The sequence below is a fragment of the Pteropus vampyrus genome, unplaced genomic scaffold, assembly GCF_000151845.1.
Source record: "Pteropus vampyrus isolate Shadow unplaced genomic scaffold, Pvam_2.0 Scaffold394, whole genome shotgun sequence".
In the NCBI taxonomy this organism is placed as follows: domain Eukaryota; kingdom Metazoa; phylum Chordata; class Mammalia; order Chiroptera; family Pteropodidae; genus Pteropus; species Pteropus vampyrus.
Window position 1 is genome coordinate 1,557,184 of NW_011889175.1, and position 26,409 is coordinate 1,583,592.

A 26,409-nucleotide genomic window follows, 5' to 3' on the forward strand; every position below is an offset into this window, starting at 1 on the left:
GACAGAGAAAGACAAATACCATGTGATATCACTTATATATGGACCCCACTATAAAAATGTATTCAGTAGAACTGGTGTGGGTGCTTTGGGGGCAGGGTGTCTCTAATTTTTCCCGGGTGAGTCAGTTTGCCTCATATTTGGAAATTGCCAACCCATCTGACTCAGCCAGTAACCATAAGTCAGCCTCAATCACACCAAGTATCAGAGATAAAATACTAAGATTCTCCAGTGCTGGGCAGTGGGGGCGGAGTGTGTGGGGGTCACTGCAGGAAGAGGCATTAGCTATCTTTTGTGTGTTAACTGAGATTCACTGTGGGAATCTTCTGGGACTCCCCCCAGGGCCTGTGTCTCCTTCTTCTAACCCTGGTTAGGGAAACTTCTTATCAGGACCTTCTCTGACCTTGAGGGAATGTATCAGGGGACTGGTAACAACAGTCTTGCTGCTGTGGCCCCTGAGGACACACAGGGTGGGTGGCTTCATCTGGGTCTGAGGGCTACAAGATGCTGACAGTGCCCCCTTCTGTTCTGGGCAGCTGAGGCAGGTGGGCCTGACACACAGGCCCAAACACTGTGCTCTTTCCTCTCTGCTGATATTCCCCCACCCCCACTCCCCAGGACCAACTGTCTCCTTAACTGCTGGGACGTTCTATTGGTAATAGCCAGTACCTCACTGCCATGGCACAGAGCAGTCAGAATGATCTGTCATCTTAGATCAGATCACTTCACTACCCCGTTCTAATCCAGCCCATGACTTCCTATCACACTTAAGATCCATACTCCTCATCTGAAACTAATGTAATATTGAATGCCAACTGTAATCGAAAAGGAAAAGATCCACACTCCTCACCACGGCTGACAAGGCCCACTACGGTCTGGCCCATGCCTACTTCTCTCATCACATCTTTCTTTTCTTTTTCCTCCTTGGCCGCACTGGCCTTTCTGCTAGTCCTAGAATAGGCCAGCTTCACTCCTACCTCAAGGTGTTTGCACTTGCCATTTCCTCCTCCAGGAATACTCTTCCTCCAGCCTCTCACATCTCCACTGAAATGTTACCTCCTCAAAGAAGACTTCCCAGACTACTTCAGGCCTAGCACCTCCTCATCACTCTATCAGGCAATTATAATTACCTGAAATTATATTTTTTGTATCTTCCTTTAGTGTGTGCTACCTTGAGGAGAGGGGCTTCAAACATCCCATTCACCAAAATGTCCCAAGCAACACGCACAGGTGCTCAATAAATATTTGTTGAATAAATGGATAGATGGATGGGTGGATTGATAGATGGAACAGCATATTCTTAGTCTTGCCTTTCTCTACACACACACACACACACACACACACACACTGCACATCAGTCTGCATTTCTTAAAGAACTTGCCTGTGTCCTGCCCCAATTTGCACAGGTGTCATTGCAAGAGCCACCTAGAAGCTGCACCCAAGGGTCCTTTCTGGAGGCAGATGGTCTTACAGGACCAAGCATCCCACTTGGGAATATACTTCAAGGGAAGAGGGAGGTTTGGGACCTGGCCTTGGACAGGATTTCAGGTCAAACACTGTTACAGAAAATCATTTTATTGAGCAGTAAGAGACCCTACTGGGGCCAGAAAGGCTGGGAATAGAGGAGCATGTGAGCTTCAAGAGGCAGGTGCTGCTTGACTCTCTCTATCCTATTCCTACTGCAGGGAACAGGTCTTCTTGGGTCTCTCTATTCTACCTCTTGAGACCCCAGGCAGGAGAATTCCTGTGTAGCCACAGGTTGCTTCTTTCAGTTTCAAGAAGCCCAGCTCCTCTGGTTTGTGTTGGTGGCCGCTGGCAATGACTCAGGGCGGAAGCCCATCTGGTAGACTGGGCCCCTGCTAAGGCCACTCTGTACCATCTCTACTCTTGGGTCCTACTTGGCTCATAGAGTGCAGACTTTTCTTTCTTCTGCCCAAGAAGGGACTCTTGAGGATTGAGCAGGTTTTCTTCCAGGCTAGCTTCAGCCCTGGGATGTTCACAGAAGCTTCTCATTTCAAACCTGTTTCTGAGGCTCCTTGACCATGGCTTTTAGTATGGAAGGAGGCTCCTGGCTAAGGAAGGCTTAGACAGAGTGGCTCAGGTTCTGATCTCCAGGGGTGGGCAGCAGGGGTAACTGCAGGAAGAGGCATTATCTGTCTTAGGCAGTTTGACGTTTGTCCTCTCTACAAAGTGCCTTAGCCAGTAAGCTTCTGTGGGGTCAGCCTCCTGCTACTGTGCTGCAATTGCTGCATTTTGAGGCTGGAGCAATCTAGGTCTTTGTCCGACTCTGCTAGAGCTCGACGTCTCTTGGGAGCCCGGCTGGGAACTGGCTTCTCTGCTTCCATCTTTGCTGGGGTGGCCACAGGAGCATCCCCATAGGCCCGGTAACCACCGACCAGGCAGTATGTCTCCCCATGCCAGCCCACCTGGGTTTCTCCACACCCTCGGTAGAGGACATGGTAGTGACCAGGTGTAGGAGGAAAAGTGGGAGCCACTGCTGCTGGAAAGAAAATCAGAACTGATTGGTCATTCTGCTGTATACCATCCTGCTGGGACCTCCCCTCTCGTCTCTCCCAGTTTCTGGCCAAAGCCTTCTAATCAGCTTGGCATCCAAAACACAGCCTTAGCCCATCACTCTGTGAGTTCTCTAGAGAAAGGATGTTGGCTGCAAAAGCAATTCTGTGGGGCCTATGGCAGCAGCAGGAGACCAGAGTATCTGTCCCCCATTTCCAGAGAAAACAACCCAAAAATAATTGCAATCAGGATCTCCTCCATCTCTCCTACAACAGAGAAACGTTTTCTTAAGGTCTGTCACTTCTGAACCTTTAATGGAAATGCTTTTCAAGTTTTAGAAAAAAATAATCTAATATAAATCGGTTAAGAACCCCTCCAAACTTGGCAATTCCTGTTGGGCCCCATTCATACTGCCTGTTTCAATCATATTGAACTCTAGCCTTCTGATACTTTTATCTAGATTAGAAAAAGGCCAAATACTGAGGCAGAGTGACCAGGAGGTTCAGAGCCAGATTCTGGGTACCAAGTCTAGACTCACATCAACCCAATCCCCTGGGACACCCTTTCCTCAGCACTCCAGTCTCAGTACCACTTCATTACTCCCCTTGGCTCTTTTGTTTTTCCCATCGATGTTATATTACCCTTTTCCCCAGTACTCAGCAGCTCAGTCAAGGATGTGTCTGAGGGGATCCATATGGATGTCTACATGACAGCACAGTAAGATGCCTAGGTTTGAATATGAGGTTCATGAGTGGCCCTCAGTAGTTCTTCCTCAAACTTCTCCATTTATCATTTGCCAATAAAAATGCACTTGACTTTTGCTAAGAGGCCAATCAGTAAAAGGTCTGAATGGAAGCATCTTGTAGCACAAAAGGGAAGGCTATTTATAAAGATTAGAAACTTTCTGAACACTTGCCAAGGGATGACACTGCACTTGTCCTCAGCGGTGAGCAGAAACACTGTGGATCCCTGAGGGGGCCCCAGGCCATTGGTATTACTTTCAGCTAGGGAAGTTCTGTGTGGTGGGCTAGCCAGGTGAGGGTCTGTGTATATCAGTGCCTCTTGTATGGATGCCCAGCGTAGGCCTACCTGCTGTGCTGCACTCCCAGGGGACAGAGGACAAGTTAGAGTGAATATAGAAGATCCGGTCAGACATCTCTCTCTCAGGCAACCAAACAGATTGGTATCTGGTAGAGAACTGGTAGGGAAGTTCCCTATAGAGTATCACGTTTGGGTAGTTACTCTGCCATGGAAACTGTGAGAAGGCCTGTGAGGTCATCACTACCCAGTGAGGTCATATAAAGAATCTGTGGCCTGAAGGGCAGGTGTCGGGCTCATGAGGTTTTATGAACAGCAAGGTGGAGGCAGAGAGGCACCCTGTCTGGGCTCATGAGGTTTTATGAACAGCAAGGTGGAGGCAGAGAGGCACCCTGTCTGGCCCTCCCTACCTATGCCCTAGACAAGTAGCCACTCCCTGTGGAACATACCTGTGGGCTGGCACAGCCCCAGGGACCAAGGAGAGCAAGAGAAACCCACATTCTGAGATTAGTTTGAGAGGCAAGATTAACCTAAGAGATAGCTAAGTTGTATGACACCTTAAGTATTCAACAATTAGGCATAGATTTGTGTGGACTGGGGAATCAGGGAAGGCTCCTTGGCAGTGGGCCTGAAGGACAAGTGAGATTTGGACCCATGGAGAGAAGAGGGAAGACATTACAATTAGGAAGAAGAAATGCAAAGGCTAGCTCTTCTTGACCTTGTCCTGCCTCAAATGTAAATTCATAGAACCCTGACATTTTTAGAACTGAGGACTCAAAAAAACAAGAGGTGAAGGGGCCTATTCAAGCTCATGCAGGTAGTGGAGAGGTGCTCTGCTCAGTGATAGGGCTTCATGTTTGGGCTCTAGATTTACAGCTGATAGGAATATAAGGACAAACTCATCACATTTCAAAGTGACACTAGGAAAGATGTTAAAGGTGCTCCAAGCAAAATGAGGGTCTTGAATGACTTCACACAATGGAAATGATGGGCCTACTTTAATATGAAATTCAAAACAAATTCATAACAAAATGACATAATACAAAAAAAATGACAACCCAATCATTACAGTCTCCCCTCCCTCTAAAAGGCAAATAATGACAATCCTGGGAAGAGGGCACAGCAGCAGCCCAGGTGAAAAACACAGTCACCACTGTGAAGAGGTGTTATAGTAAGGTTACTCAGAGGAAGAAATAGACAACTCCACCTGTAGCAAGATCAGGGCCATAGGAAGAGACCATAATTGGGTCACCCTCTGATATGGTGTGGCCAACAACTTCCTAACAATGAGAAAGAACTTCCTTTAAGAGGGGGTTCCCTGTCACTGACCTTTAAGAAGCAAAGATGGGACATTTGTTTACTGGGGCTGTTGCAGAGGGGATGTGTCCAGGAGGTAGACCGCCGAGGCTACTATTTGAGGTTAGGTAACCCCGGTGGAGAACCACGGCACCTTCTCTCACTTCTAAATTGCTTGAATTAGAAAGGTGAATGTTAGGACAGATGAAGTCAGGCCGAATTAGAGAAGACTACCTTTGAGGAGTGGTAAAAGGTAAAATGTAAAGGTGAGGGCTCTGGAGGTTTGTCCTAGCAGGTGGGCTAACGAGACTACTCAGACTCTCCAAGGCTCCAGATTACTTGGTGAAGGTACTGGTACCTTCTCAGGACCTATCTTGGCCTCTGGGGAAGGCAGAATAGCATAGCCAAAGGTTTATCAACTTGAGGGTTTGAGATTCACTTGGGCATTCCACAAAACAATTTGAAATAATTGTACACGAATTCTTGGGCCAACCCTCAGAAAACATGGAGATTTAGAGTGGGGCTCAGGAATTTGCACTTTTAACAAGCGTCCTGGGCAGTTCTGCGAATGGTCCATTGATAGTGACTAAATTATTTTCTAAACTGGTTCGTTTATGAGAGTCAAAGAGGGCAATATAAAAAACTATGGTAGCGTATATCTAAACAAGGAATATTCAAGGAAGAGATGTACAATTATTCTGTGCCTGAATCACACTTGAGAAAAGCTAGCATGGTGATGAAGAACAGACCAAATTCTGCCCAACTTACGGTGATTCTGAGCAAGTTTTTATCCCCCTGAGCCTCAGTTTCTTCACAGGGAAAAGAGGGCTATAATTGTACACTTAGCACAATATTCTCTTTTGGCAAAGGTTGTCCTGGGCCCATTTGTTCTCTGGAAATAACTTTTTCAGTGGGGCAAGTATTTCTAAGTTGTTTTGTGGAGTATTATATTTGCCTCTCAACTATTCATTACTTGAAGCAAAGATTATATAATGTTGCATAGATTGGAACCTTGGAGATAGTGAGATGCTATATGCTTATTTTGCAGTTTTGTAAACAGTTTAATCCTCTCCCCTTTTCCTCTGCCACCAAGAGATAGGCCAGAAGGCAGAGAGAGACCTTCTTTCCTGGAATGCACACCAAGCAATACTTCTGCATCAGTCTGCCTTTTTTATTCTTATGCCAGTATTTCCCAAAGATTTCACCAGGAGTGCCCAAGCTTGCAATGGGCACTGTTGGTAAAGACTACTGCTAGTCATATCCCCTTTCCCTTCTTGTGGGGGGCTTAATAGATGTTTTGGGGTTAGGAAATATAATCTAAATGTTTACAAACTAAAGCATCAATTGAAAGAGCCTTTGTCGTAGGTATGACAATTTGGAGCGTGAGTTTTCTCAGAATTCAATGAGTTCTGCCCCTGTGGTAACTATTATTAGGGGAGACCCATAAAAACATCATTTATTGTTAGAAATCATGACATAATACATTGCCAAAATCCACTTTATTTTTCACAAGTCATGTAAAAGACTACAGAGAGCCATGCTCAGTAGCTCACTCTCCAATGTTGGCCAGTAGCTTACCTTTCAAAGCCAATTAGCAGCTCTCTGGACCTTCAGGGAGGTGATTGGGCAGCTGAAGCATCCTACTGACAAGTGTGCTCACCCACTCAGCACACATGGAAAGATCCCTATTATGGCACATTTAAGCCAGCTGGGGCAAAGGTTCTTCCACTGAGGACCCTAGTCCTGGAAGGCTTCTCCTCCGGCGAGCTGCCAGCTCAATCTTCTGAACCAAGCTCACATCCCAGGGATGAGTAACAAAGCTGATGACTGTGCCTGGCACCTCACTCCCCACACGGCCCACCCTCCCTGCTCTGTGGATGTAGTCTTGCAGGGTGAGGGGAAAATCATAATTGACAACTAGCTCCACATGGGTACTGTCCAGGCCCCGAGAGGCTATGTCTGTGCAAAGAAGTATGTCTTGGGAGCCCTTCTGAAAGCGCTGGAAGATACCTGCCCTCATTGAGGCTGGCATTTGTCCCTGCAGCCTTAGGTGCTGGATTTTGTGGTCATCCAGAATATATCCCAGCCAGTTCACAGTGCTGGAGCTATTACAGAACACCAGAACAGTTCCTGAGAGGCCAGTCCTATGTGCTCTGTCATGCTGCTTGAGGATCTGCACCAACTCAGCTACCTTCTCTGCTCCCTTCAGCCTCATAAATGTCTGTTTGACGTGAGGCATGATACAGTGGAGCTTGGAGCTGGTGATAGTGGTTAGAGAGTCTGAGCTGGCGACTTTACTCAGCAGCTGGCCTACACCTTCGGGAAATGTGGCTCCCACCAGTGCCAACTGAGCTTTGGGATTGAAGGGGTCTTTTAAGTCATCTGGCCCTTCTGCTATATGGCTCTTTCCCAAGATGTAGTCCACGAGTTCCAGGAAACTTTCATCCAACAGTGTGTCTGCCTCATCCAACACCAAGAAGGAGAGCTGATGCAGGCTGATCAGTTGACGTTTCAGAGCCTTCCACAGAGCCCCCGGAGTGGCCACTAGTATATCTGCTGGTGGTTGTTTGGACAGCTGCAGCCTGATCCTACTCATGCCACGGCCTCCCCCTAACTCCCGTACCTGGACTCCCAAGGAGCTGCCTAAGGGCTGGGCCACGGCCCTCACCTGTTCGGCTAATTCTCGCGAAGGCACAAGGACCAGGCCTCGTGGAGCAGGGATACTGCCAGAATCCAGGCTTGGTCGACCCAAGAGCCGTTGAAGCAGCGGTAGCAGGTAGCTCAGAGTCTTGCCACTGCCTGTTTCCGCGGCACAAAGGATGTGGCGGCCGCGAAGTAGTGGGGGGATGGTACTCGACTGCACGGTTGTGGGCCGAACGACTTCGGGAGCGACCTCCTGCAGTACGCGGAGCACGCGGGGCTCCAGACCTAGGTCGGCGAAGCTGCTCTTGGATGAGAGGTTCCGCAGCGCTGGTGCCTCGTGCTGTGCGCGCTCAATGGAGAAATGGTCCCAGCGGGCGCGCCGATTCTTCCAGCCACGCGAAGCGAGTGGCGCGCTCTCCCAACGAGCCAGCGTGAGGCGCGCTGGCTGGTTCAACTCCGGCCGCCGCGCTGAGATCAGCAGCCGGCCAGGTCGCACCAGCACCGGCCGCGGGGTGCTCCGCCGTCCATTCTGCCGCTGTTCCTGCCGCCGCTGTAGAGCCCGTGGGATGCGCACCACGGGTAGGGGCTCGTTGGGACCGCTAACCGCAAAGTCCCGTCGAGGCACCAGAAGGAACCGAGCCGTGAGCATCAGCAGCCGAGGCGACCGTCCTAGAGCCATGTTCTCCTGGGTGCTGGAGAGACGCACGACAGTGACGTCACGGGCGCGCCAAGGCCTCGCAGATGGTGGCTGGCGCGGCTCAGCAAGGCACGCGGAGTTGGCGAACTGCAGGGAAGGAGGGAGAATCTGTAGAATTCAGCAGCCGCGAGGTTTGTAGGTCAGAACAAGGGTTGGCGACGTCCAGACCCGGGCCACCCTTGGGGAAGGTTGCGCAATGGAGACAGGACTGGGGCCCGGCGATACGCGGCGAGGAGGCCCTGGCTTTAGGCACCAGGAGGGCGGAGGGCTTTTGGCGACTGGGTGTCCGATTCCCGCAATTCTCCTTTGTCACCCTCACCTCCCCTGTGATGGCTTGTTCAGTGCTAGTCTCCTCCTGTAAACTCCGAGGGTGCGGCGATATTTCCCCAGATGTGGTGGTCCCTGCTCAAGGTCTGGTAATAAGTGTTTATTGAGAGTCTGAATGAATGGCCAGGCCTGGGGGCCGAGACAGGGGCCAAGTGTCTTAGATCTAGGCTCACCCATCTCACCGCCGCCCACCTGAGAGCCCAGAGAACAACCTGGTAGCCTTCAGCTTACTCTCTCTGTTAAGATCTTTAGGCTTTATTTCAAGCTAACTATCTCTTCTAACATTTTTCCTTCAGTTGCTTTCCACCCTCCACTCCATTGTCACTCCACCCAGCTTCTCATCCTGAACCCACCAATTTTGCGATCACTCACCTCCACCGGCTTCCCAGTCAAATACTTAAAATACTTGAATAATAGTGAGGAGGGTCCTGCTACCCTACGGAGTGATCAGGTATGTGGCTTGTCTCACATAGCCCTGGTCGGGTAGAATATTTTGTGTGAATTCAGATGTCCAGGTCGCAGAAAAACCCTACACTATTCATACTTCTTGAATAGATCTGGAAAATGGGTGTCAGATATTTTCTGTAGTTCCCAGTGCCTGGGGCTGAAGACAAGGTGAATGGGAGATTGTTAACCTATGGAGAAAGTGTTTTAGTTTTGTCAAATACCATTAAAGAGATAAGTACTTTTAAAATTTCTAATACTATTTTGACACCTGAGTAGATTTTCTGGAGAGTTAAACCAGCAGAGGAGAGAGTTTTGAGTAGTGACAATGAATAGTCATTAATTTTGTCCCCACCTGTCCCCCTGGGACATTTGACAATGGCTGGAGACATTTTTAGTTGTCACAGCTGGGGTTGAAGTGCTACTGGCATCTAGTGTGTAGAGATGCCAGGGATGCTGATAAACATCGTACAATGCACAGGACGACCCCCCACAAAAAAAGAATTATGTGGCCGAAAATGTCAATAGTTTGCTGTTGAGAAACCTTGGATACAGGATGAGGACTGAAGAGAGGCTGAGGTTACATGTACGCTCACTTGAGATAGGCTCATTTGCCAAACTCTTGTTCTGGCTCTGCCCCACTTCCAGACTGTGTAGCAGGCACACCGATACCATGCTTGTCATGCCCTTGGGATCAAGAACCTTAGGGCCCCCTGGAAATCATAAACATCAGAAAGAGTGACTCAAGGCTGTCAAGCTGCAGAAGAGAAGTTTAGGGAGAACAAAACTGTCCTCATGTATTTTGGGAATATGCCAGATGGAAAAAAGATGAGATGTGCCATGGTATGTACCATTCTAGAAGGCACAACTGGGAAAGTATAAAAGCCTGATAATGAAAGCAGTTCACATTTTTAAGCCCTTATGTGTGCCAAGAACTATTGTGCATCGTGGAATTTATTCTTCACAGCATCCCACCTGACATGGGTTCTGTTGGAGTCTTGTATTCCAGGGGGAGAAGCTGAGCCTCGACTAGGTTATTTAATCTGCCCAGGGGCAGAGTTGGGATTCTAGTGCTGGTCTGTCATTCCAGAGTACAGAATCTTAACAATAATATACTATATAGCCTCTTTCTCTTAAAAATAAATGGGTCATTTTAGGTTTTTTTTTTTTTTTTTCATTTACACATGTTTTGAAGGGGAAATAGGATAACTCAATATTTAATTCTAATTGATTTGTATTTTAACTCTAAAGTTGTATTTTAAAGAAATTGCTTTTTAAGCAAGGTCATATAGCCTCTGGGAAAATTGACATGGAGGGGACTGGTAAAGTTTTTTCATTCATTGCTTTCCCTGAATAGTGTTATGTTCAATCCAAAAACCTTATAAGTAATGGGATGTTGTGTCCACGCAGCTGAAGCTAAGGTTACCCAGAAAGAAATTGGGAGTCATCAAAATGTCATAGGGGAGACTAGCCCTTAAGAAATGGTATAAGAGGTTGAGAGTGTGTGACTAAAATCGTGATCTGGGTGTGACCTCAGAGCTTGGTAAGTGGTTGTGACAGTGGCTGGGGAAGGGTTGGGGCTGCTTAGCTTCTCTGAGAGGAGGTTTCTTGGAGGCAAGGCCTGTCAGGCACTGCTGCTACTGTGCCAGATGGAGGTACCAGACCAACCGCTCTATAAGAGGATGTCCTCCCAGCCACCACAGAGGGGAGTGTTCAGTCACACCTTACAGAGCAACTGCTAAGGGCCAGGTACTGGGTTCAGTGCTAGAAACCTGGTGGTGAACTAAGCAGCTATACTCCTACCCTTGTGGAGTTTGTAGTCCTGGTGGTCTAGAGGAGGAACTCAGGGTTGAACGAGAGACCACACAAGTGTGGACACATGGATTGTAACTGAGCTATAGGAAGCACAAGGTATGAGAGCATGTGACTAGGGACCTGAAGTTAGATTGCTGGGTAGGGAAGCACATACAAAGAGGGGACATTCAAGGTCAAGAAGACCTTAGTCAGGGAGAGCGATTCAGCCAGAACTGCAAGTGCACAGTCCCCAGGGCATCAGACAGCTCGGTGTGGGAGACTTTAAAAGAATGCCAGGGTGGCCAGAGTGGAGAGTGAGGAGGAGAGAGGCTTAAGGCAAGGCTGGCTAGGTGGGCAGGGACAGGTCATGCGGGGCTTTACGGGCCATTGGAAGGGTTAGGATTTATCCTAAACACAGTGGGAAGCCATTGTAGGGTATAAATAAAGACGTGACCTTGCCTTTTTCAGTGTCATGCTGACTATTGTGAGGACAATAAATAGGAGGAGGCAAGAGTAGATTTGGAGAAACCCATTAGGAGGCTGGCTTAGTACGCAGTGGTGTAGCAATAGAATGAAGCAAAGCAGATGGATGGGAGTTACATTTTGAAGATTATTTCCACAGGAGCTAGTGATGAATTGGATGTGGGGAATGTAGGAGATTGGTTCCAGGACCTCCCTCCCCTGCAAAACAAAATCTAGATGCTCAAGTCCCTTATATAAAATGGCTTCATATTTATATGTAACCTGTATTTTCATATACACTACAGCAGGGCATGCCTACCTATCACTTCATTCATGTGGATTTAGTATAACGCTTAGTACTTAGCAAATTCAAGTTTTGCTCTTTGGACCTTTCTGGGATTTTTTTAACAAATATTTTTGATCTGCAGTTGGTTGAATTTGTAGATGTAAAACCCACGGATATGGTGGGCTGATTGTACCAATTTTCCAACATACTACCTAATTTATTTATTGGTTATGCGTATTGTTTTTTGTTTTTTGTTTTTTTTTTTTGCCTGTGTTCCCTAACTAGAATGAAAGCTCTACCAGAGCAGGAATTTTTGTCTGTCTTCTCTAATGTATCCCAAAAGACTAGGACAGTGACTGGCACAGGCTAGGCACTTAATGAATATTTGTTGGATGAATGAATGAGCATGTGTCATATTTATGATCAGAGGAAGGGGCAGCAAGGTGCTGTGTGTTGAGAGGAAGAAGGAAAGCCTGCCCTAGATAACAGAAGAGATTCTCTCCATTTGAATTTCTGACTCATGTTTTCCCTTTCTTCAGGCTGTAGCAGAGGAGGAATGCTTGTTAACAGCTTCTCACTGTGCTACCACAACAAACTCATCTTAGCCCCTATGGTTCGGGTAGGGACTCTCCCGATGCGGCTGCTAGCCCTGGACTATGGAGCGGACATTGTGTATTGTGAGGTAAGGGGCTCCTGATTTTCCTGGAGAGCTTTTTTGCAAGCGCAGTCTTCCCTTCTGTGGGTGGGAGTGGTAAGGAGTGGAGGAGGGGCAGTGGCAGAGTGGGCACTGACTTCATAGGTGCTCACTGAAGGCAGCAGGAGACAAATACACGTGACACTTATGCATTCTGTGAACCCTGCTGAGGGCCAGGAGCCTGGGTAGTGTGGAGGCATTGTGGGATACCTGGGCCAGGTGGCTAGATGAACACTGTGTCAGATAACTGCCCTGACCCCTATAGGATTTAATGCACATTCAGTACGTGAATGAATGAACTCAAGGTTAGGGAGCTGGATGAGGTTGCTTTGGGAACCCATAGGTTTGTCTGGTGGCAGTAGCTAGTGGGTCAGTCTTTTCTGACTTCTCTGAAGAACAGTATGGCTTCAGATCCAGGTTTAGAAAGTGTCTGCTAGGAAAAATAGAATTACAAGAGTAGCTGATACTGGGTACTGAGGGAGTCTGAGCAGTGGTTCTTAATTAGGCATGTATCAGAATTACCTGGGCAGCCTACCCCCAAACTCCAATCCTAATGTGTCCCCCTAGTGGGTGTGAGAAGTTTAAAAGAAGTTTCTGATAGTTCCATCTTTAAAAGCCACTGGGGACGGGATGTTGTGGGGACTGTGGCTATAAAGGGCAACGTAATCAATCCTTGTGGTGATGAAACTTCTGTGCTTTACCTGTATCAATGTCAGGTAAAGTATCAGGTAATGTCAGGTAATGTCAGGTATCCTGATTGTGATATGTTATTCTATAGTTTTGTAAGATGTTATCAGTGGGAGAAATTAGACAAAGCATACACAGGATCTCATATTCTTACAACTGCATGCAAACCTCTAAATATCTCGAAATAAAAAGTTTAATTAAAAAGAAAAGCATTGGTATAGAGAAAATGGGGGGCTTAAGAGGGGATATGGGGAGACTATACCCTGATGTACTGGGTATGTATGAGAGGGAAAGCAATTAATGATAGAAAAGTAAAAGAGTAAAAAAAATTAGGCAAATTACGAAGAGTTTAGTGTCAGCAAGGCAAAAATTAAGTCTGTCAGCTATGTCAGATTGCAGAGAAATCTAATTGCAAAAAGACCAAGAAAGTATTTGATTTGAAAATTAGGAGACTGGAAGACAGCAATAACACATAGATGCAAACACTTGTAGGGTTAACAGGTTGAGAAGTGAGCAGCAAATGAAGAAGTAGAAGTAGGGCTGCTGACTCTCCCCTTAGGAATTCAAGAGATGAAGACAGGTAGTTGGAAGTGAAGGTGAAGGAAGCTGTTTTTAGGTGACTTGCATGTTTATAGCACAAGAAGAAAGAGTTGGCAGTGAGACCTGAAGGTTTGGGGGATGAGTAGGGCCAGGTCTTAGAAGGGACAGAATTCTTGTTGAGGGGTTGGGAACTGTCTTCCTCCAAGAGCGGAAGGTGAAGATGATGGAAGGTAAGGAAGTTGAGGAGTTTTTGCCTGAGAAACTTGTTTTTTGTAGGTAGCCAGTTTTCTGCTGGAAATGAGAGTGGCAGGAGTGGGATAGGGACTTGAGGAAAGGAAACAAAGACGTTTTGGTCTTGTTCCCCTGGGGAATGGGCACTGGAGGTTTTGTGTGGCAGCTGGGTATGCATAGTGATGCTGGTTTACAGCTTTATGGAAAGGGGAGCTGAAAAGCCTAGCAGGGAAATGCCCATGTCTGGTGATTGGCATCACCAGTACCTACAGCAGGGCAGGGAGGAGCAGAGGTATCCAGGGTGCTGGCAAGGTGAAATGGGAGAGAGGGAGTATGTGTTGTCCAAAGGTGGGAGTCAGAAAGGGAGGTTCCAGAATTCAGGATCACAGAGGCCGAAGACCTGATTCTTAAGTGGTTTGTTGAAGTAGAGGCAAGGAGGTCTAAGAAATGTGAGCTGGGCTGTTAGGGTACATCCATAAGTCTTCTAGGTTGCCAGAATGTGCCTAGGGCAGGGAAGAACCTGTTCCCAGTGGCCAGTCCCAGGGGAATGTGATAGTACACTGAGCATTGTTCATCTGGTCACTCATCCCTTGAACCAACACTCGAGCCCCTGGAGCTCAATCATGGGTTAGGAAAAGCCTTTCCTGACCAGCACCCTCCTTGCCCTCCAGGAAAGGAGTTGGAATGGGCTTGGGAGGAGGGACTATGAAGAGTCATGGACTCAGAGCCTAAGGACTGGGGACCAAAAAGATGAAATCCCAGAGAACTTAGCTGTTAACTTTATTTGCTTGTGATGTCTCACCCTCCTGCCCTCCCCCAGGATGGTAATGGAGAGGTACATGCTATGCTAGCTCTTCATCCACTTAGTCCATATTTGCCAACAAGGTCCTGCAGGATGACTCAGACTCAAGGGTGAAGCCCCTTGCTTCTTCCTTGCTGCCCCAACTCCATTTCTGTCTAGCTGTAGCCTCCCAATGATCACTTCAAAGCCCAGTGTATATTGTGTCCCTCTCCTCTCTGCCCATGCTTTACATAGTGTCTCCACACTCTCTTGTGCCTTCAGTAAAAGTACGAGTTGGTCCTTGAGTTTTGGCCCTTTATTTTTAGATTCAATTTTGCTCCTACCATGGCCACCCTGCTGGTTTCTTCTGTTGGACCAAGTGGTGGTGAGGGCTTCAGGTCTTTAGAACTACGAGCTCATCTTGGCTCAAACCTAGTCTAGGGGAAGATTCTGGGAGTTGCCAAAATTGAGAAAAGGCAATGGTGCCCTTGACCAAGGACATGCTGGGAGCCCACCAGCAGCTACCCATTGACATCACAGGCTGTGCAAACATGTGGGGCAAGTACTGGGACAACCTCATCTGCACGGTGAGGGCTTGCAAGTGGGTGATGGCCTGGGGCGCCAGGGGCCTGACCCTGGCCCTTGCCTTCAGGCTCTCTCTTTTCCAACAAGTGGCCCTCAGCCTCTCGCATCTCACCAAGTAGAAAAACGACGGTCACTGAGCTGGGGACAGGCATTTGCATTTGCAGCAACTACTAGGATTCAGGCAGCAGGCATCCTAGGAAGCAGTGGAACTTTCCACACCTTTTCCCGTGAGTTCCTGTGAGGCTGGGGCCACACTGAGGAGGGCAGAGGAATCAGACAGGCCGCCTACCTGGGCCAGGACCCAAGAGCTGGAGCGGGGAGTAAGTGCACATAAACAGTAATGTCCTCCCTGAGCCAAATCCTCTCCTGCACTTTTCCTGTGCGGGCAGCAGTTTTCTGGGACTCCTGAAAATGAGCTTGTATTCATTTAGAGATGTGTGGAATGAAACGCCAGAATGGAAGTGAGTGAATGCACTGTAGCACGGGGCCTGTTCTAGACAGCCGCTATGTGTTTATGGCCCCGGGGAAATTGGTCTGTGTGATGGGGATCATGGAAGCTGGGCAGTGGTGGGAACAGTGCTGCCACAGGAAACAGGTGACCTGCCAGTTTCCAGAACCCTCCATCAGCTACTTCTTTGGGACTTCTTAGGTTTGTTTTCAAGCACTTTGGGCGCAGGAATTTTATGATGGCTTCAGAATGTGGCTTTTCTTTTCTCCAGGGCCCTCCTAATTGGTCAAAGCTTGGTTTTCTTAAGGAATGTGACCAATCCTTTCCTTCAGGGCTCTGCTTGCTTTAGAAGAGGAATTACTGATTAAAACCCTTCAGCTCGTTTGATGCGCTCATACTCTGGGAGGGTCAGTACGGCTTCTGAACAAACAAAGGAGCTTCTGTTGGAGGAGACCTAGGCCCTCAACCCAGACCTAGCTCCTGTGGTGATCAGACCCAGGCGACAGGCAGGCGGCCCCTGTTTTGCATGGGTAAGTGGCTGGGCCTTAAGTACTGGGCATGGCACAGTGTGGTGCACAGTGCCCCCTGGTGGACGTAGAGTTGCTCTGCAGACCAACATTATTTAGCTGCCTGGATCTTAACTGGATTCACATATTAGCATGAGGTGGCCCATCGGTGGGATTAGATAGTCAAACCAACCCCCACTTTACAGGACTGAGTATAGGACCTAGGGATACCAGGCAGGTAGGCACCTCCTTTAAAGTCCTGTAAAACCCTCAACAGCTGGAGGGAAGAAAAGTATGAGTCAGCTCAGCAAAAGTTGAGAGAGCAGTAGTCTGATTTCCTACCAAGATCTGTCCTGTGGACAGTTTTCTAGTAGTTCCTCAGATGTCGTCTTTTTTTTTTGTCCTCCCCTCTTTAATTCTGCCCCCCACCTCCCCCACTTCCACTCCTGACCTATGGATGTTGCCATTTCCCTTTAAGAACTGGATCTCTGAAGGTCCAAGATAAAGCAGACGTGCTAACCACTACACTATGGAGCCACCCTAGATGTTGTCTTTCAATACCTTTTTATAAGAATAATGGGACTCCAGTGGCTCAGACAGTGAGGGGCCACTTGCCTGTTAGACTTTTACCTTTTAATAAAGAGGATCAGGGGAGAAAGCAATGTTCTTAAGTGGCTCAGGATCCCAGAATGGGTACTTAAAATTTTTTCTTTTATTGTGGTAAAAAACATATAACATAAAATTTACCATGTTACCTTGAATTATGGAACAAAATTTGGACATTGGAGCTGGGCCTCACATAAAATGTCTGTTGCTTGTATTCCTGTGATTATCTAAGATAGTTCAATTTAGTTCTTTCAACATCAAAAAAAATTTACCATGTTAACCATTTTTCAGTATTCAGTTCAGTAGTGTTAAGTACATTCACATTGTTATAAAACAGATTCCAGAACTTTTTCATCTTGTAAAACTGAAACTCTGTACCCATTAAACAGCTCCCCATTTCCCCCTCCTCCCTGCCCCTGGTAACCATTATTTTGCATTTTGTTTCTATGCATTTGACTACTTTAAATATCTCATATAAATGGAAACATGCAATATTTGTCTTTTGTGACTGACAGTTTTACTTAGCATAATGTCCTCAAGGTTCATCCATGGTGTAGTATGTGACAGAGTTTCCCTCCATTTTTAGGCTGAATAACATTCTATTGTATGTATATGCTGCATTTCATCTGTCCATGGACATTTGGGTTGCTTCCACCTCTTAGCTATTGTAAATAGTGCTGCGGTGAACACTGATGCACAAGTATCTCTTTGAGACTCTATTTTCAATTATTTTGGATATATACCCAGAAGTGAGATTGCTAGATCATATGGTAATTCTATTTTCAATTTTTTGAAGCACTTCATACTATTTTACACATTCCACCTGCAGTGCACAATTTCTCCACATCTTTGCTAACACTCATTATTTTCTGTCTTTTTGATAGTAGCCATGGGTATGAGGTGATGGCTCATTGTGGTTTTGATTTGCATTTCTCTGCTGATCAGTGATCTTGAGCATGTTTTTATATATTTGTTGGCTATTGCTGTATCACCATTGGAGAAGTTTCTATTCAAGTCCATTGCCCAGAATGGGTAATTTTTTAAAACTTAAAAAAAATAAATAAATAAAATTTATAGAAAAGTTGTAGGAATAGACAAAGAACACCCATGTATCTTTTAACCAGATTAACCTGTCAACATTATGCTTGATTTGTTTTATAATTTGTTCTCTCTCTCTCTCTTTCTCTCCATATATATTTTTTTTCTCCATTATTCGAGAGTAAGTTTCAAAACTATGATGTCTTCTCAAATACTTCATTGATATTTTCTGAGGATAAGGTCATTTTTCTATGCAACTATAGTACAGCCATCATCTTCAGTGAATTTAACAGTAATACATTATTTTTTCTAATTTACCTTCTGTATTCCAGTTTTGTTAATTGGCCCCAAATTGTTCCTCTAGACATTTTTAAACATCTTTATTGAGATATGATTCACATGCCATATAATTAATAAATTTAAAATATACAATTCAGTGGCTTTTAGTATATTTACAGAGTTGTGCATTCATCACCTCAATCAATTTTTGAACACTTTCCTCACATCAATTAGCAATCGCTCCCCAACTTCCCCCTCCATAGTCCCTGCAACCACTTATCTACTTTATGTCTTTATAGGTTTGCCTATTTTGGATATTTCATATAAATAGATCATATACTATGAGAGCTTTTATGTCTGGTTTCTTAGCACGTTTTCAAGGTTCATCCATGTCATAGCATATATCAGTACTTCATCCCATGTAATGGCTGAATAATGGTCCATTGTTTGTATATACCACAATTTGTTATCCATTCATCAGTTGATGGTCATGTGGATTATTTCTACCTTTTGGCTATTATGAGCAATGCTGCCATGAATGTTCATGTACAAGTTTCTGTGTGGACATATATTTTTATTTCTCTTGGGTATATACCTAGGAGTGGAATTGTTGGATCATATGGTAACTCTATGTTTAACCATTTGAGGAGCTGCCAGACTGTTTTCCAAAGCAGTCGTACCATTTTACATCCTCACCAGTTGAGTATGAAGATTCCATTTTCTCCATATCCTTACTAACATACTTGTTATTGTCTTTTTGATTGTAGTCATCCTAGTGGGTACGAAGTGGTATTTCATTGTGGTTTTGATTTGCATTTCCCTAATGATTAACGATGTTGAGCATATTTTCCTGTGTTTATTGGCCATTTTTATATCATCTAGGAGAAATATCTATTCAAATCCTATTCTCATTTTTCAGTTGGATTATTTGTCTTTTTTATTCTAAGAGTTTTAAGAACTCTATATATTGTAGATACTAGACCTTTATCAGATATATGATTTGCAAATATTTTCTCCCATTCTGTGGGATGTCTGTTCACTTTATTGATAGTATCCTTTGATGCAGAAAGTTTTAAATTTTGATGAAGTCCACTTTATCTATTTGTCTCTTTTCTTGTTTGTGCTTTTGACATTATCTCTAAGAAATGATTACCCGATCTAAGTTCACAAAGATTTATACCTCTGTTTTGTTTTATGAGTTTTATAGTTTTGCTCTTCTTACATTTAGGTCTTTGATACATTTTGAGTATATTTTTGTATATGATGTGAGGTAGAGATCAAAAAAATGTTTTTTATATGTGGATATCCAATTGTCTCAGCACCATATGTTATAAAAGACTATTCTTTCCCCAGTAAATTGGTACCTTTGTCAAAACTCAATTGATCATGGATGTTTTGGTTTATATTTGGATTCTCAGTTTTATTCCATTGGTCTATGTGTCGTCTTTATGCCAGTACCACACAGTCTTGATTATTGTAGCTTCGTAGTAGGTTTTGAGATTAGGAAGTGCGAATCCTTCAGCTTTGTTCTTTCAACAGTATTTTATAATTTTCATTTTACAAGTCTTTCACCTCCTTGGTTTCTGATCTCTATAGTTTCTCATGCGAAATAAGTTGTTACTCTTATTGAAGATCTCTTGCACAAGGTAAGTCATTACTTTCTTGCTGCTTTCAAGATTCTCTCTTTTTCTTTGACTTTCAACAGTTTGATTAGGATGTGTCCAGCTGCGGGTCTCTTGATGTTTTCTGCTTGAAGTTGAACTTCTTAGATGTATAGATTAATGTTGTTCATCAGATTTGGGAAATTTTTTGCCATTATTTCTCCAAACGTTCTTTCTATCCCTTTGGGGCTCTCATTATTCATTTTGTCAGTGACTTTTTTTTTTTAGGAGAGAATTTCCTTTAAGCAAACTAGAGGCTAAATGAATATCTGGATATGCCAGAGGTGAAGATAGAAAGATAGCATGGAGAGACACTGGTGATAAACTTATGATCAGCACAGACAGAAAGCAAGCCAAGTGGAATGGAGGAGGTAAAGGAACATAACTCATGACAGATAAGGAAGAATAAGCCCATATGTGATAAGGCACTTTATAGTTAAATGCTGTTCAGAACATTGGCTAGCCATATGAAGAAAAAGTGACTTATAAATGGCCTTATTTTAAAGATAAATTAAAAGGCTAAATTAGTTTTAAAAAGAAGAGAAAACCAATTAAAATTACATTCTTAACTCTGTAATGGAGATATATTTAAAAACTAGAAGGCATTGTTTGTGGCAAAGTTGGGGTGGCCTCTTCTATAAAAATAAAATGTCATGTATGATAAAAATTGAGGAAGTGATATTGATGTAGGAAAAATGTGGTAATAGAGACAGAAAAACTCAATATCCAATTTGACAAAGAATAGGGTTTTTTCTCCCTGCACTTGTATAGATGTAAAAAGTAGTTTGCTATGAAGATGATAAACTCTACCACATGGAAAAACAATGTTTATTTTCACTAATTAAGGAAATACAGGGGGAAAAAACCCCCTGAGGTTTTACTCTATGCACGTAGAACAAAGGAAAATGAATAAAATTGATAAATATATTTTATATTTAATAGTGTTGAGGGTGTGTGGGTGAGCAGTCACACTTGTGGTTTTACTGGTGACAGTTTAAATTAATGTCTCTGCTTAACAAACAGTAGAACATCTGCTGTGTGTGAGATATTGAAGCAAGCTTCAGGAGATGTTTAGGGAGCATTTGCAACGTGATAGATGCTGGTGATTCAAAGATGAATTAGACAGTGACCAGGCCCCAAAGGCTCTTTCGTGTAGTGGAGAGACAGAGAAGAAAATAAGATATTTCAATGGCCATTTTGACTCAGCTCCTTCTCTGGGGGCTCAGGGTACCTGGCCAGGGTCCTCAAAGTCCACCTTTGTGTAGACACAGGACCCTTCTCGGGATTCATAGTGATGGTAAGGGTATGACAGGTGCCTCTGTAATGAGCATACAGAGAAGTGGTAAGGACTGTAAAGATGGCCATGGCAAGGGTTTTGGGAATCTCAAGAAGAAGAGATCACTGTTGGCAAGGCTGGGGGTCCAGCAAGGGCTTGCCTTGTTTTACCCTGCTGATTCCTGGCCAAGCACAGCCTGGCAGCAGAGCTGCATTTTTAGCATAGGGTACTCAATACTGCTTCCTTGTACACGCACCTTCTTGCCTGCCCCTGCAACTAGGATCTCTGGCGACAGGGGCTCTGTGTCAGGCTCTGGCCATTTTTTGGGACACCACATTGATTCCTGGGGCTTGGATGCCAACCATGTATTCATACTGCTTGGTGATAGTGATTTGTTTGGTCGGGCCTGGTGGGCATCAGATATTGAAGACTTGAATGCAACATAGAGAGAGTAGCCACAGAAACACCTGGAGCATGTGGTAACCTGGTTAGTGGGAATGTTGGGGGGAGCCCCATGTGTGCCATAGGGGCCCTTTGGCCGCTTGAACTCTACATACTCCCATGTGGAAGCAAAGGCCATCGTGCCCATCTGGCTGGGATTATGACTTACTGAGGTTCATAAGGAGTCAGTATGGGGATGAGTACCAGGGGTGAGAGTTTCTTCTTGTCTTCTTCTAGACCCCCAGAGCCCCTGGGCATGAGCTTCTGGGCAGTGTGACACGTGCCTAGCTCTTCTAATTTGTTTTTCATGTGTGTTGAAATGGTCACTGAACAAAGCAGAACAGTCTTGTCTCCCTCCAAGAGGTAGACTGTCTCCATCCTTCTGGAGACATGAGCTTTCCTTCCCTTTTTTATGATCCTTACTTTAAAGGAACCCTTTTTCTTTTCTTATGTGAGTTTGAATATTTCCAGAGCCGAGGATCTCTCCCCTTTGATTTCCACCCAGCATGACCCATATTGGATAGGGGTTTTAGACTTTTCTCTACTGTATTGATCTCAAATCTTCTTCCCTGTGCTTCTATTCATGGGTCCCACTTTAGTCCTTGGCTATTTCCTGGGATAAGGTAGGAGGTTCTTTGAAGGAATGGACTGGAGCTGAGACTAGTAGGTGAGGACAATGTCCACGTGTGTACCTCTTGGGCTGTATCTGTGGCTCCCTGAGCTGCTCACCCTTTCTAGGCCCCAAACATTTCCAAAGTTCTTGGAAGAGCAGCTGATTAAAAGTAGCTCACTCAGGTCCCTATTTGCCATGTTTGGGCAGGAAGGACAGTATTACATGTCTCAAAAGCCATGATTCGTTGTTGTTAGTAGAATGACAGGTCAAGTGGCTCCTATTGGATGTGCAGTGAAGTGAAGGTCCCCCTATCCCCCAGTCCCGTGCCCAGGGCCTACATGTCCCACACTGATAAGTGCCCTCTGATTCCTCTGCAGGAGCTGATTGACCTCAAGATGCTTCAGTGCAAGAGAGTTGTCAATGGTGAGTGCAGCTCTGGCCTCAGGATTGTGTGTGTGCCCGGTCAGAGTCAAGCAGCCCTACCATTGCCATTGCCTGGGCTGACAGTGTCCTTCCAGGGTTCTCCTTGCCTAGCTGTGTTAATTTTGTGGATCATGTGTTCCCTTGAGAATAGTCACTGCTGTTCAGAGACCCTGAAAAGAGCCAAATGTGAAACAGGCTAAGAATTCCTTCTATTCACAGGCTTGCTGGCATAGAAATTGCCAGGTTTCCATAATACAGGAAGGACCCTAGAAGCCTTGGGGTCAGGATGGCTTTGGCACTGGTCCTGGCTCTGCTACTCACTAGCTGTGTGACCTTGGGCAAGTCACATGACCTCTCTGCCTCAGTTTCTTTAGCTGTAAAATGAAAATCATAATCCCTTCTTTACTTAAATCATAGGATTGGAATGAGGATCAAATAATATAAGGTACATGTAATTACTTTGCAAATGGAAGCGGTTGTGCTGAATTGTGGTTTTGCTTATATTTTATTGATAAGGCTGATTCTGCTTTGATCAGAATTGTGGTATTGTTTGAGATTTTGAAATATATATATGTTTGTGAAATCTTTATAAATTCACTAGAAGTCATGACTCAATTTTGTCTTTAATTGTTTTAGATTTATATTTCCCTCGTTATGAAAAAATTCAATATTACAGACTTATATAACCTAGAAAATGAAAATCCCCCATAATCCTATACTTGAAGGGATAATCACAAAAAGGAATAATATATATATTTTACACATTTAGTAAAGTATGTGTATAAAAATATAACGTGTTTAAATATCTTCCTTCCTGTTGATGGCTATGCCACCCTGAACACTCCTGATCCCCTCTGATCTCAGAAGCTAAGCAGAGTCGGGCCTGGTTAGTACTTGGATAGGAGACCACCTAGGAAGACCAGGTGCTGTAGGCGTAAAAATAACTAACTAACTAACTAACTATCTTTCTTCCTGCCCCCTTGGGATCACGATTCACATGTTTTGCCACTTTTCTACAAAGACATTTTCCCATGTCATTACTTATAGATGACTATGTCAGAATTGATTTCACCAGTGTTTTAGTGGATGATGCAGTATTTTGCTGTTATAAACAGAGCTGTAATATAAATACATTGTTTTTGTGGTTCTTCTCTCAGACTTTTTACTGCCAGTTATGAACTGTCTCTGCTGTTGGAGATTGCTTCGATAACCAATCCCAACATGTCACTGCCTTTACCCTACCTTTTTAATCCTCTGATCTGTTCAGTGTTAGGATGATAGTAACAGCTTCTATTTATGGAAGTGCTTTACTTGCATTAAAGATCTCATTTATTTCTCAAAATAAATACATGAGGTAGGCATATTCTCCCATCTGGCACACTGGATCTCTTTCATGTGCCAGTCATCTTTGAAAACTAGTAATGGTAGTACTTGTAGAGTTTTGTTATGAAGAGCATTTGAGATTCTTGTTATTTGCAATTGTTACATTCTGTAAAGTTTCTGCAAACACCAAATTAGTGAATACTGAACCATTGCTCCCCAGGGGAAATACAGGCATACCTTGTTTTATTGCACTTTGCAGATACTGCATTTTTTACAGATTGAAGGTTTGTGGCAACCCTGCTATCAGCACCATTTTTCTCACAGGCTCATATGATGGTTAGCATTGTTTTTGCTAAAAAGAAAGTATTTTTAAATTCAGGTATCTGCATTGTTTAAGACATAATGCTATTGCACACTTTAAATAGACTGTGGTGTAAACATAACTTATATGCGCTGGGAAACCAAAAAATTTGTGTGTCTTGCTTTATTGCGATAATTAGCATTTTGTGGTGGTCTGGAACTGAGTCCACAATGTCTTTGAGGTATGCCTGTAAGGCTTAGGTTTTTGCAAACTTTTTCCAAACCTGGGCACACATTTTCGTTAACAGATCAATAACAATCTTGTCTTATGTGTGTATCTGTTTAAAGACTCATAATTTAACATATTCTGTTGATTCATTAGCATTGAACTCAGCTAACAGCACTATAATTTCATGTCTAAACAAAGCTTTTCTAACACATGTATTTTCTCCTTAAGGCACATCACCACTTTCTTGTGCTTAGGAACACTAGATAGCACTTCTTTATGCTTGGAGCCATTTAAAAAAATGAGATTACCAACAAAAAGCACAAAAATGCAAAAATGTGGCATTAACTATACCACCAAATGGGCGCTTGCTTATGGTCCAAGAGCTGAAACAAGAAGGCAGAGTTTTGCCTTGTTTGACCTCACCTGGGACTGTTTACATCAGGTAACTGAAATTTTCTGTAGTTCTAGGCGTGTCTCAGAATTATGCCGAAAATGCCACGAGTTATCGATTTTGATGTTACAGATAAAATTTAGGGAGCAGGAAAATTTGCAAATACAGAACTGCAAATAATGAAGATCGACTTTAATGCAGTAAATCTCCACTCACAGTACCTGGCACATGATAAATCATTAAGAAATGGCAGCTTTGTCTACGGCCATGCCACCCTGAACACACTCCATCCCATCTAATCTCGGAAACTAAGCAGGGTCGAGTCTGGTTAGTACTTGGATGGGAGACCACCTAGGAAGACCAGGTGCTGTAGGTTTAAAAAAAAAAAAAAGAAAAAAGAAATGGCAACTTTGCTGAACTTCAGAGTGACATCTTCTGGGAAAATTTGGTCAAAATCAGAAGCACAGATAAGATTCTGTATATATGAACTTTTTTTCAGTGTTTGAAGAATTGTGAAATGTAACAAACATACAGAGAAAGAACATAAAATGCAAGCATGCAGTTTAACACATAACTGTAAAACAAACAACTGTAAGTAACCATTGCCCAGATCAGGAAACAGATCATCATCAGCCGCCGTTTAATGTGATACTTTTGCTGTGTTTTCTTGCAGAGTTTAGGTTAAGTTGAACTTGCTTCTTCAGTGGGTGGGCCCGTGTGTTTGTGTTTTCTTGCAGAGGTGCTCAGTACAGTGGACTTTGTCGCCCCTGATGACCGGGTAGTCTTCCGCACATGCAAAAGAGAACAGAGCAGGGTCATCTTCCAGATGGTACGAGATCCCAGGGCTCACTTATCACCCGGATTTGCCATCCCATGCCCTGTGCAGGGCCAGTGTTAAATGCCTGAGCTTCAGTGCACACGGGTAGCTTCCTGAAGCCTCTGCTTTAATATTTTTGAAAGATCTGCTCCTGAGTGATTACAGTGTTGATGATAGTTTATAGAAATCAAGTTATAGCTGTCTGTTATATATCTCTAGTCTCAAATTTAATTTCTTTAATTATAAGAATTATCTGTTTGGCATGACATATACTTTTCATCCCTAGCATCAGATTATGGTCTTTGTTTTTGTATAGTTTGTATATATTTTCCATGGAAAGAAATTAGCTTTCCTCAAGAGTAAGATTTATGTTAGAGTTGTAATGACTCTGTAGCTCTCTTCTTGCACTTTGGCCATTTCTTGGTGCTTTTTCAGAAATAGCTCCTGAATGTTTAAGTTTTTAAAAAATTGATAACAATGGATAGACATATGATAAAGCAAATGTAGCAAAATGTTAATTCTAGAATCTAAGTAGTGGGTTTATAAATGTTCACTATAAAATTTAAAAGATTTTTTTGAATGTTTGAAAGTGATCATTTACGACATTTTCTAGGCCATCTGGGTCCACTTTTGGTCTCTTGCAGTGAGCTTGTATAGCTGGCTGTTTAAGAGACACCAGCTAGACTCTACTTGTGGATGTGTGTGTGCCTGGCATGCATGGCGTGTTTGTATGTGTGTACCTGTGTCAGGGCGGTGGTTGATGCAGCCTCTTGTGTTCCCAGGGGACTTCAGATGCAGAGCGAGCGCTTGCTGTGGCCAGACTTGTGTAAGTTCTTCCCTCTTTGGAACTGTTTTTGCCTCTCCTGTGGGCTATGAGGCCTTACTGTTCCTGGTGACCTTGGATGTGACTACCCTCTGCCTCCTAGTCCACTACATTCTGTTTTCAGGTCAAGAGTATCTGGTTTCTTTCTCTGTGGTGTCCGAGGACTGCCCTGGGACTCGTGTGTACCCATGGTGCCCAGATCCCAGATAACCTCTTTGT

The 26,409-nt window shown here is 44.3% G+C and overlaps 2 protein-coding genes and 2 pseudogenes across 7 annotated transcripts in view; 3 read left to right on the forward strand and 1 right to left on the reverse strand.

The window, feature by feature from the left end:
- Window positions 1-2,019: 2,019 nt before the first annotated feature.
- DPEP2NB (DPEP2 neighbor) lies at window positions 2,020-3,895 on the reverse strand. The gene is made up of 2 exons (XM_011380578.2): window positions 3,601-3,895; window positions 2,020-2,497 (listed from the first exon to the last, which is right to left on the reverse strand). The coding sequence occupies exons 1-2, from the start codon at window positions 3,788-3,790 to the stop codon at window positions 2,193-2,195; spliced, it is 495 nt and encodes a 164-aa protein (XP_011378880.2). The 5' UTR covers window positions 3,791-3,895; the 3' UTR covers window positions 2,020-2,192.
- Window positions 3,896-7,680: 3,785 nt separating this feature from the next.
- DUS2 (dihydrouridine synthase 2) overlaps window positions 7,681-26,409 on the forward strand; it is a 39,443-nt gene continuing 20,714 nt past the window's right edge. Inside the window, exons 1-5 of one of the 6 annotated variants that reach the window (XM_011380528.2) lie at window positions 7,681-8,316; window positions 12,038-12,180; window positions 22,262-22,307; window positions 25,288-25,379; window positions 26,150-26,193. In XM_011380528.2, the coding sequence (XP_011378830.2) occupies window positions 7,692-8,316; window positions 12,038-12,180; window positions 22,262-22,307; window positions 25,288-25,379; window positions 26,150-26,193 (950 nt within the window). In that variant the 5' untranslated portion in view covers window positions 7,681-7,691. The other 5 variants (XM_011380527.2, XM_023523543.1, XM_011380525.2 and 2 more) reach the window with 5 other exon arrangements.
- LOC111731733 lies at window positions 23,124-23,242 on the forward strand (annotated as a pseudogene).
- On the forward strand, window positions 24,808-24,926 carry LOC111731742 (annotated as a pseudogene).

Coding starts and splice junctions, on each gene's coding strand:
- DPEP2NB (XM_011380578.2), bottom strand. CDS start 3,790: ATGACCTCACAGGCCTTCTCACAGTTTCCATGGCAGAGTAACTACCCA. Junction 2,498..3,600: donor CTGGGAGTGCAGCACAGCAG/GTAGGCCTACGC, acceptor TTTTCTTTCCAG/CAGCAGTGGCTCCCACTTTT.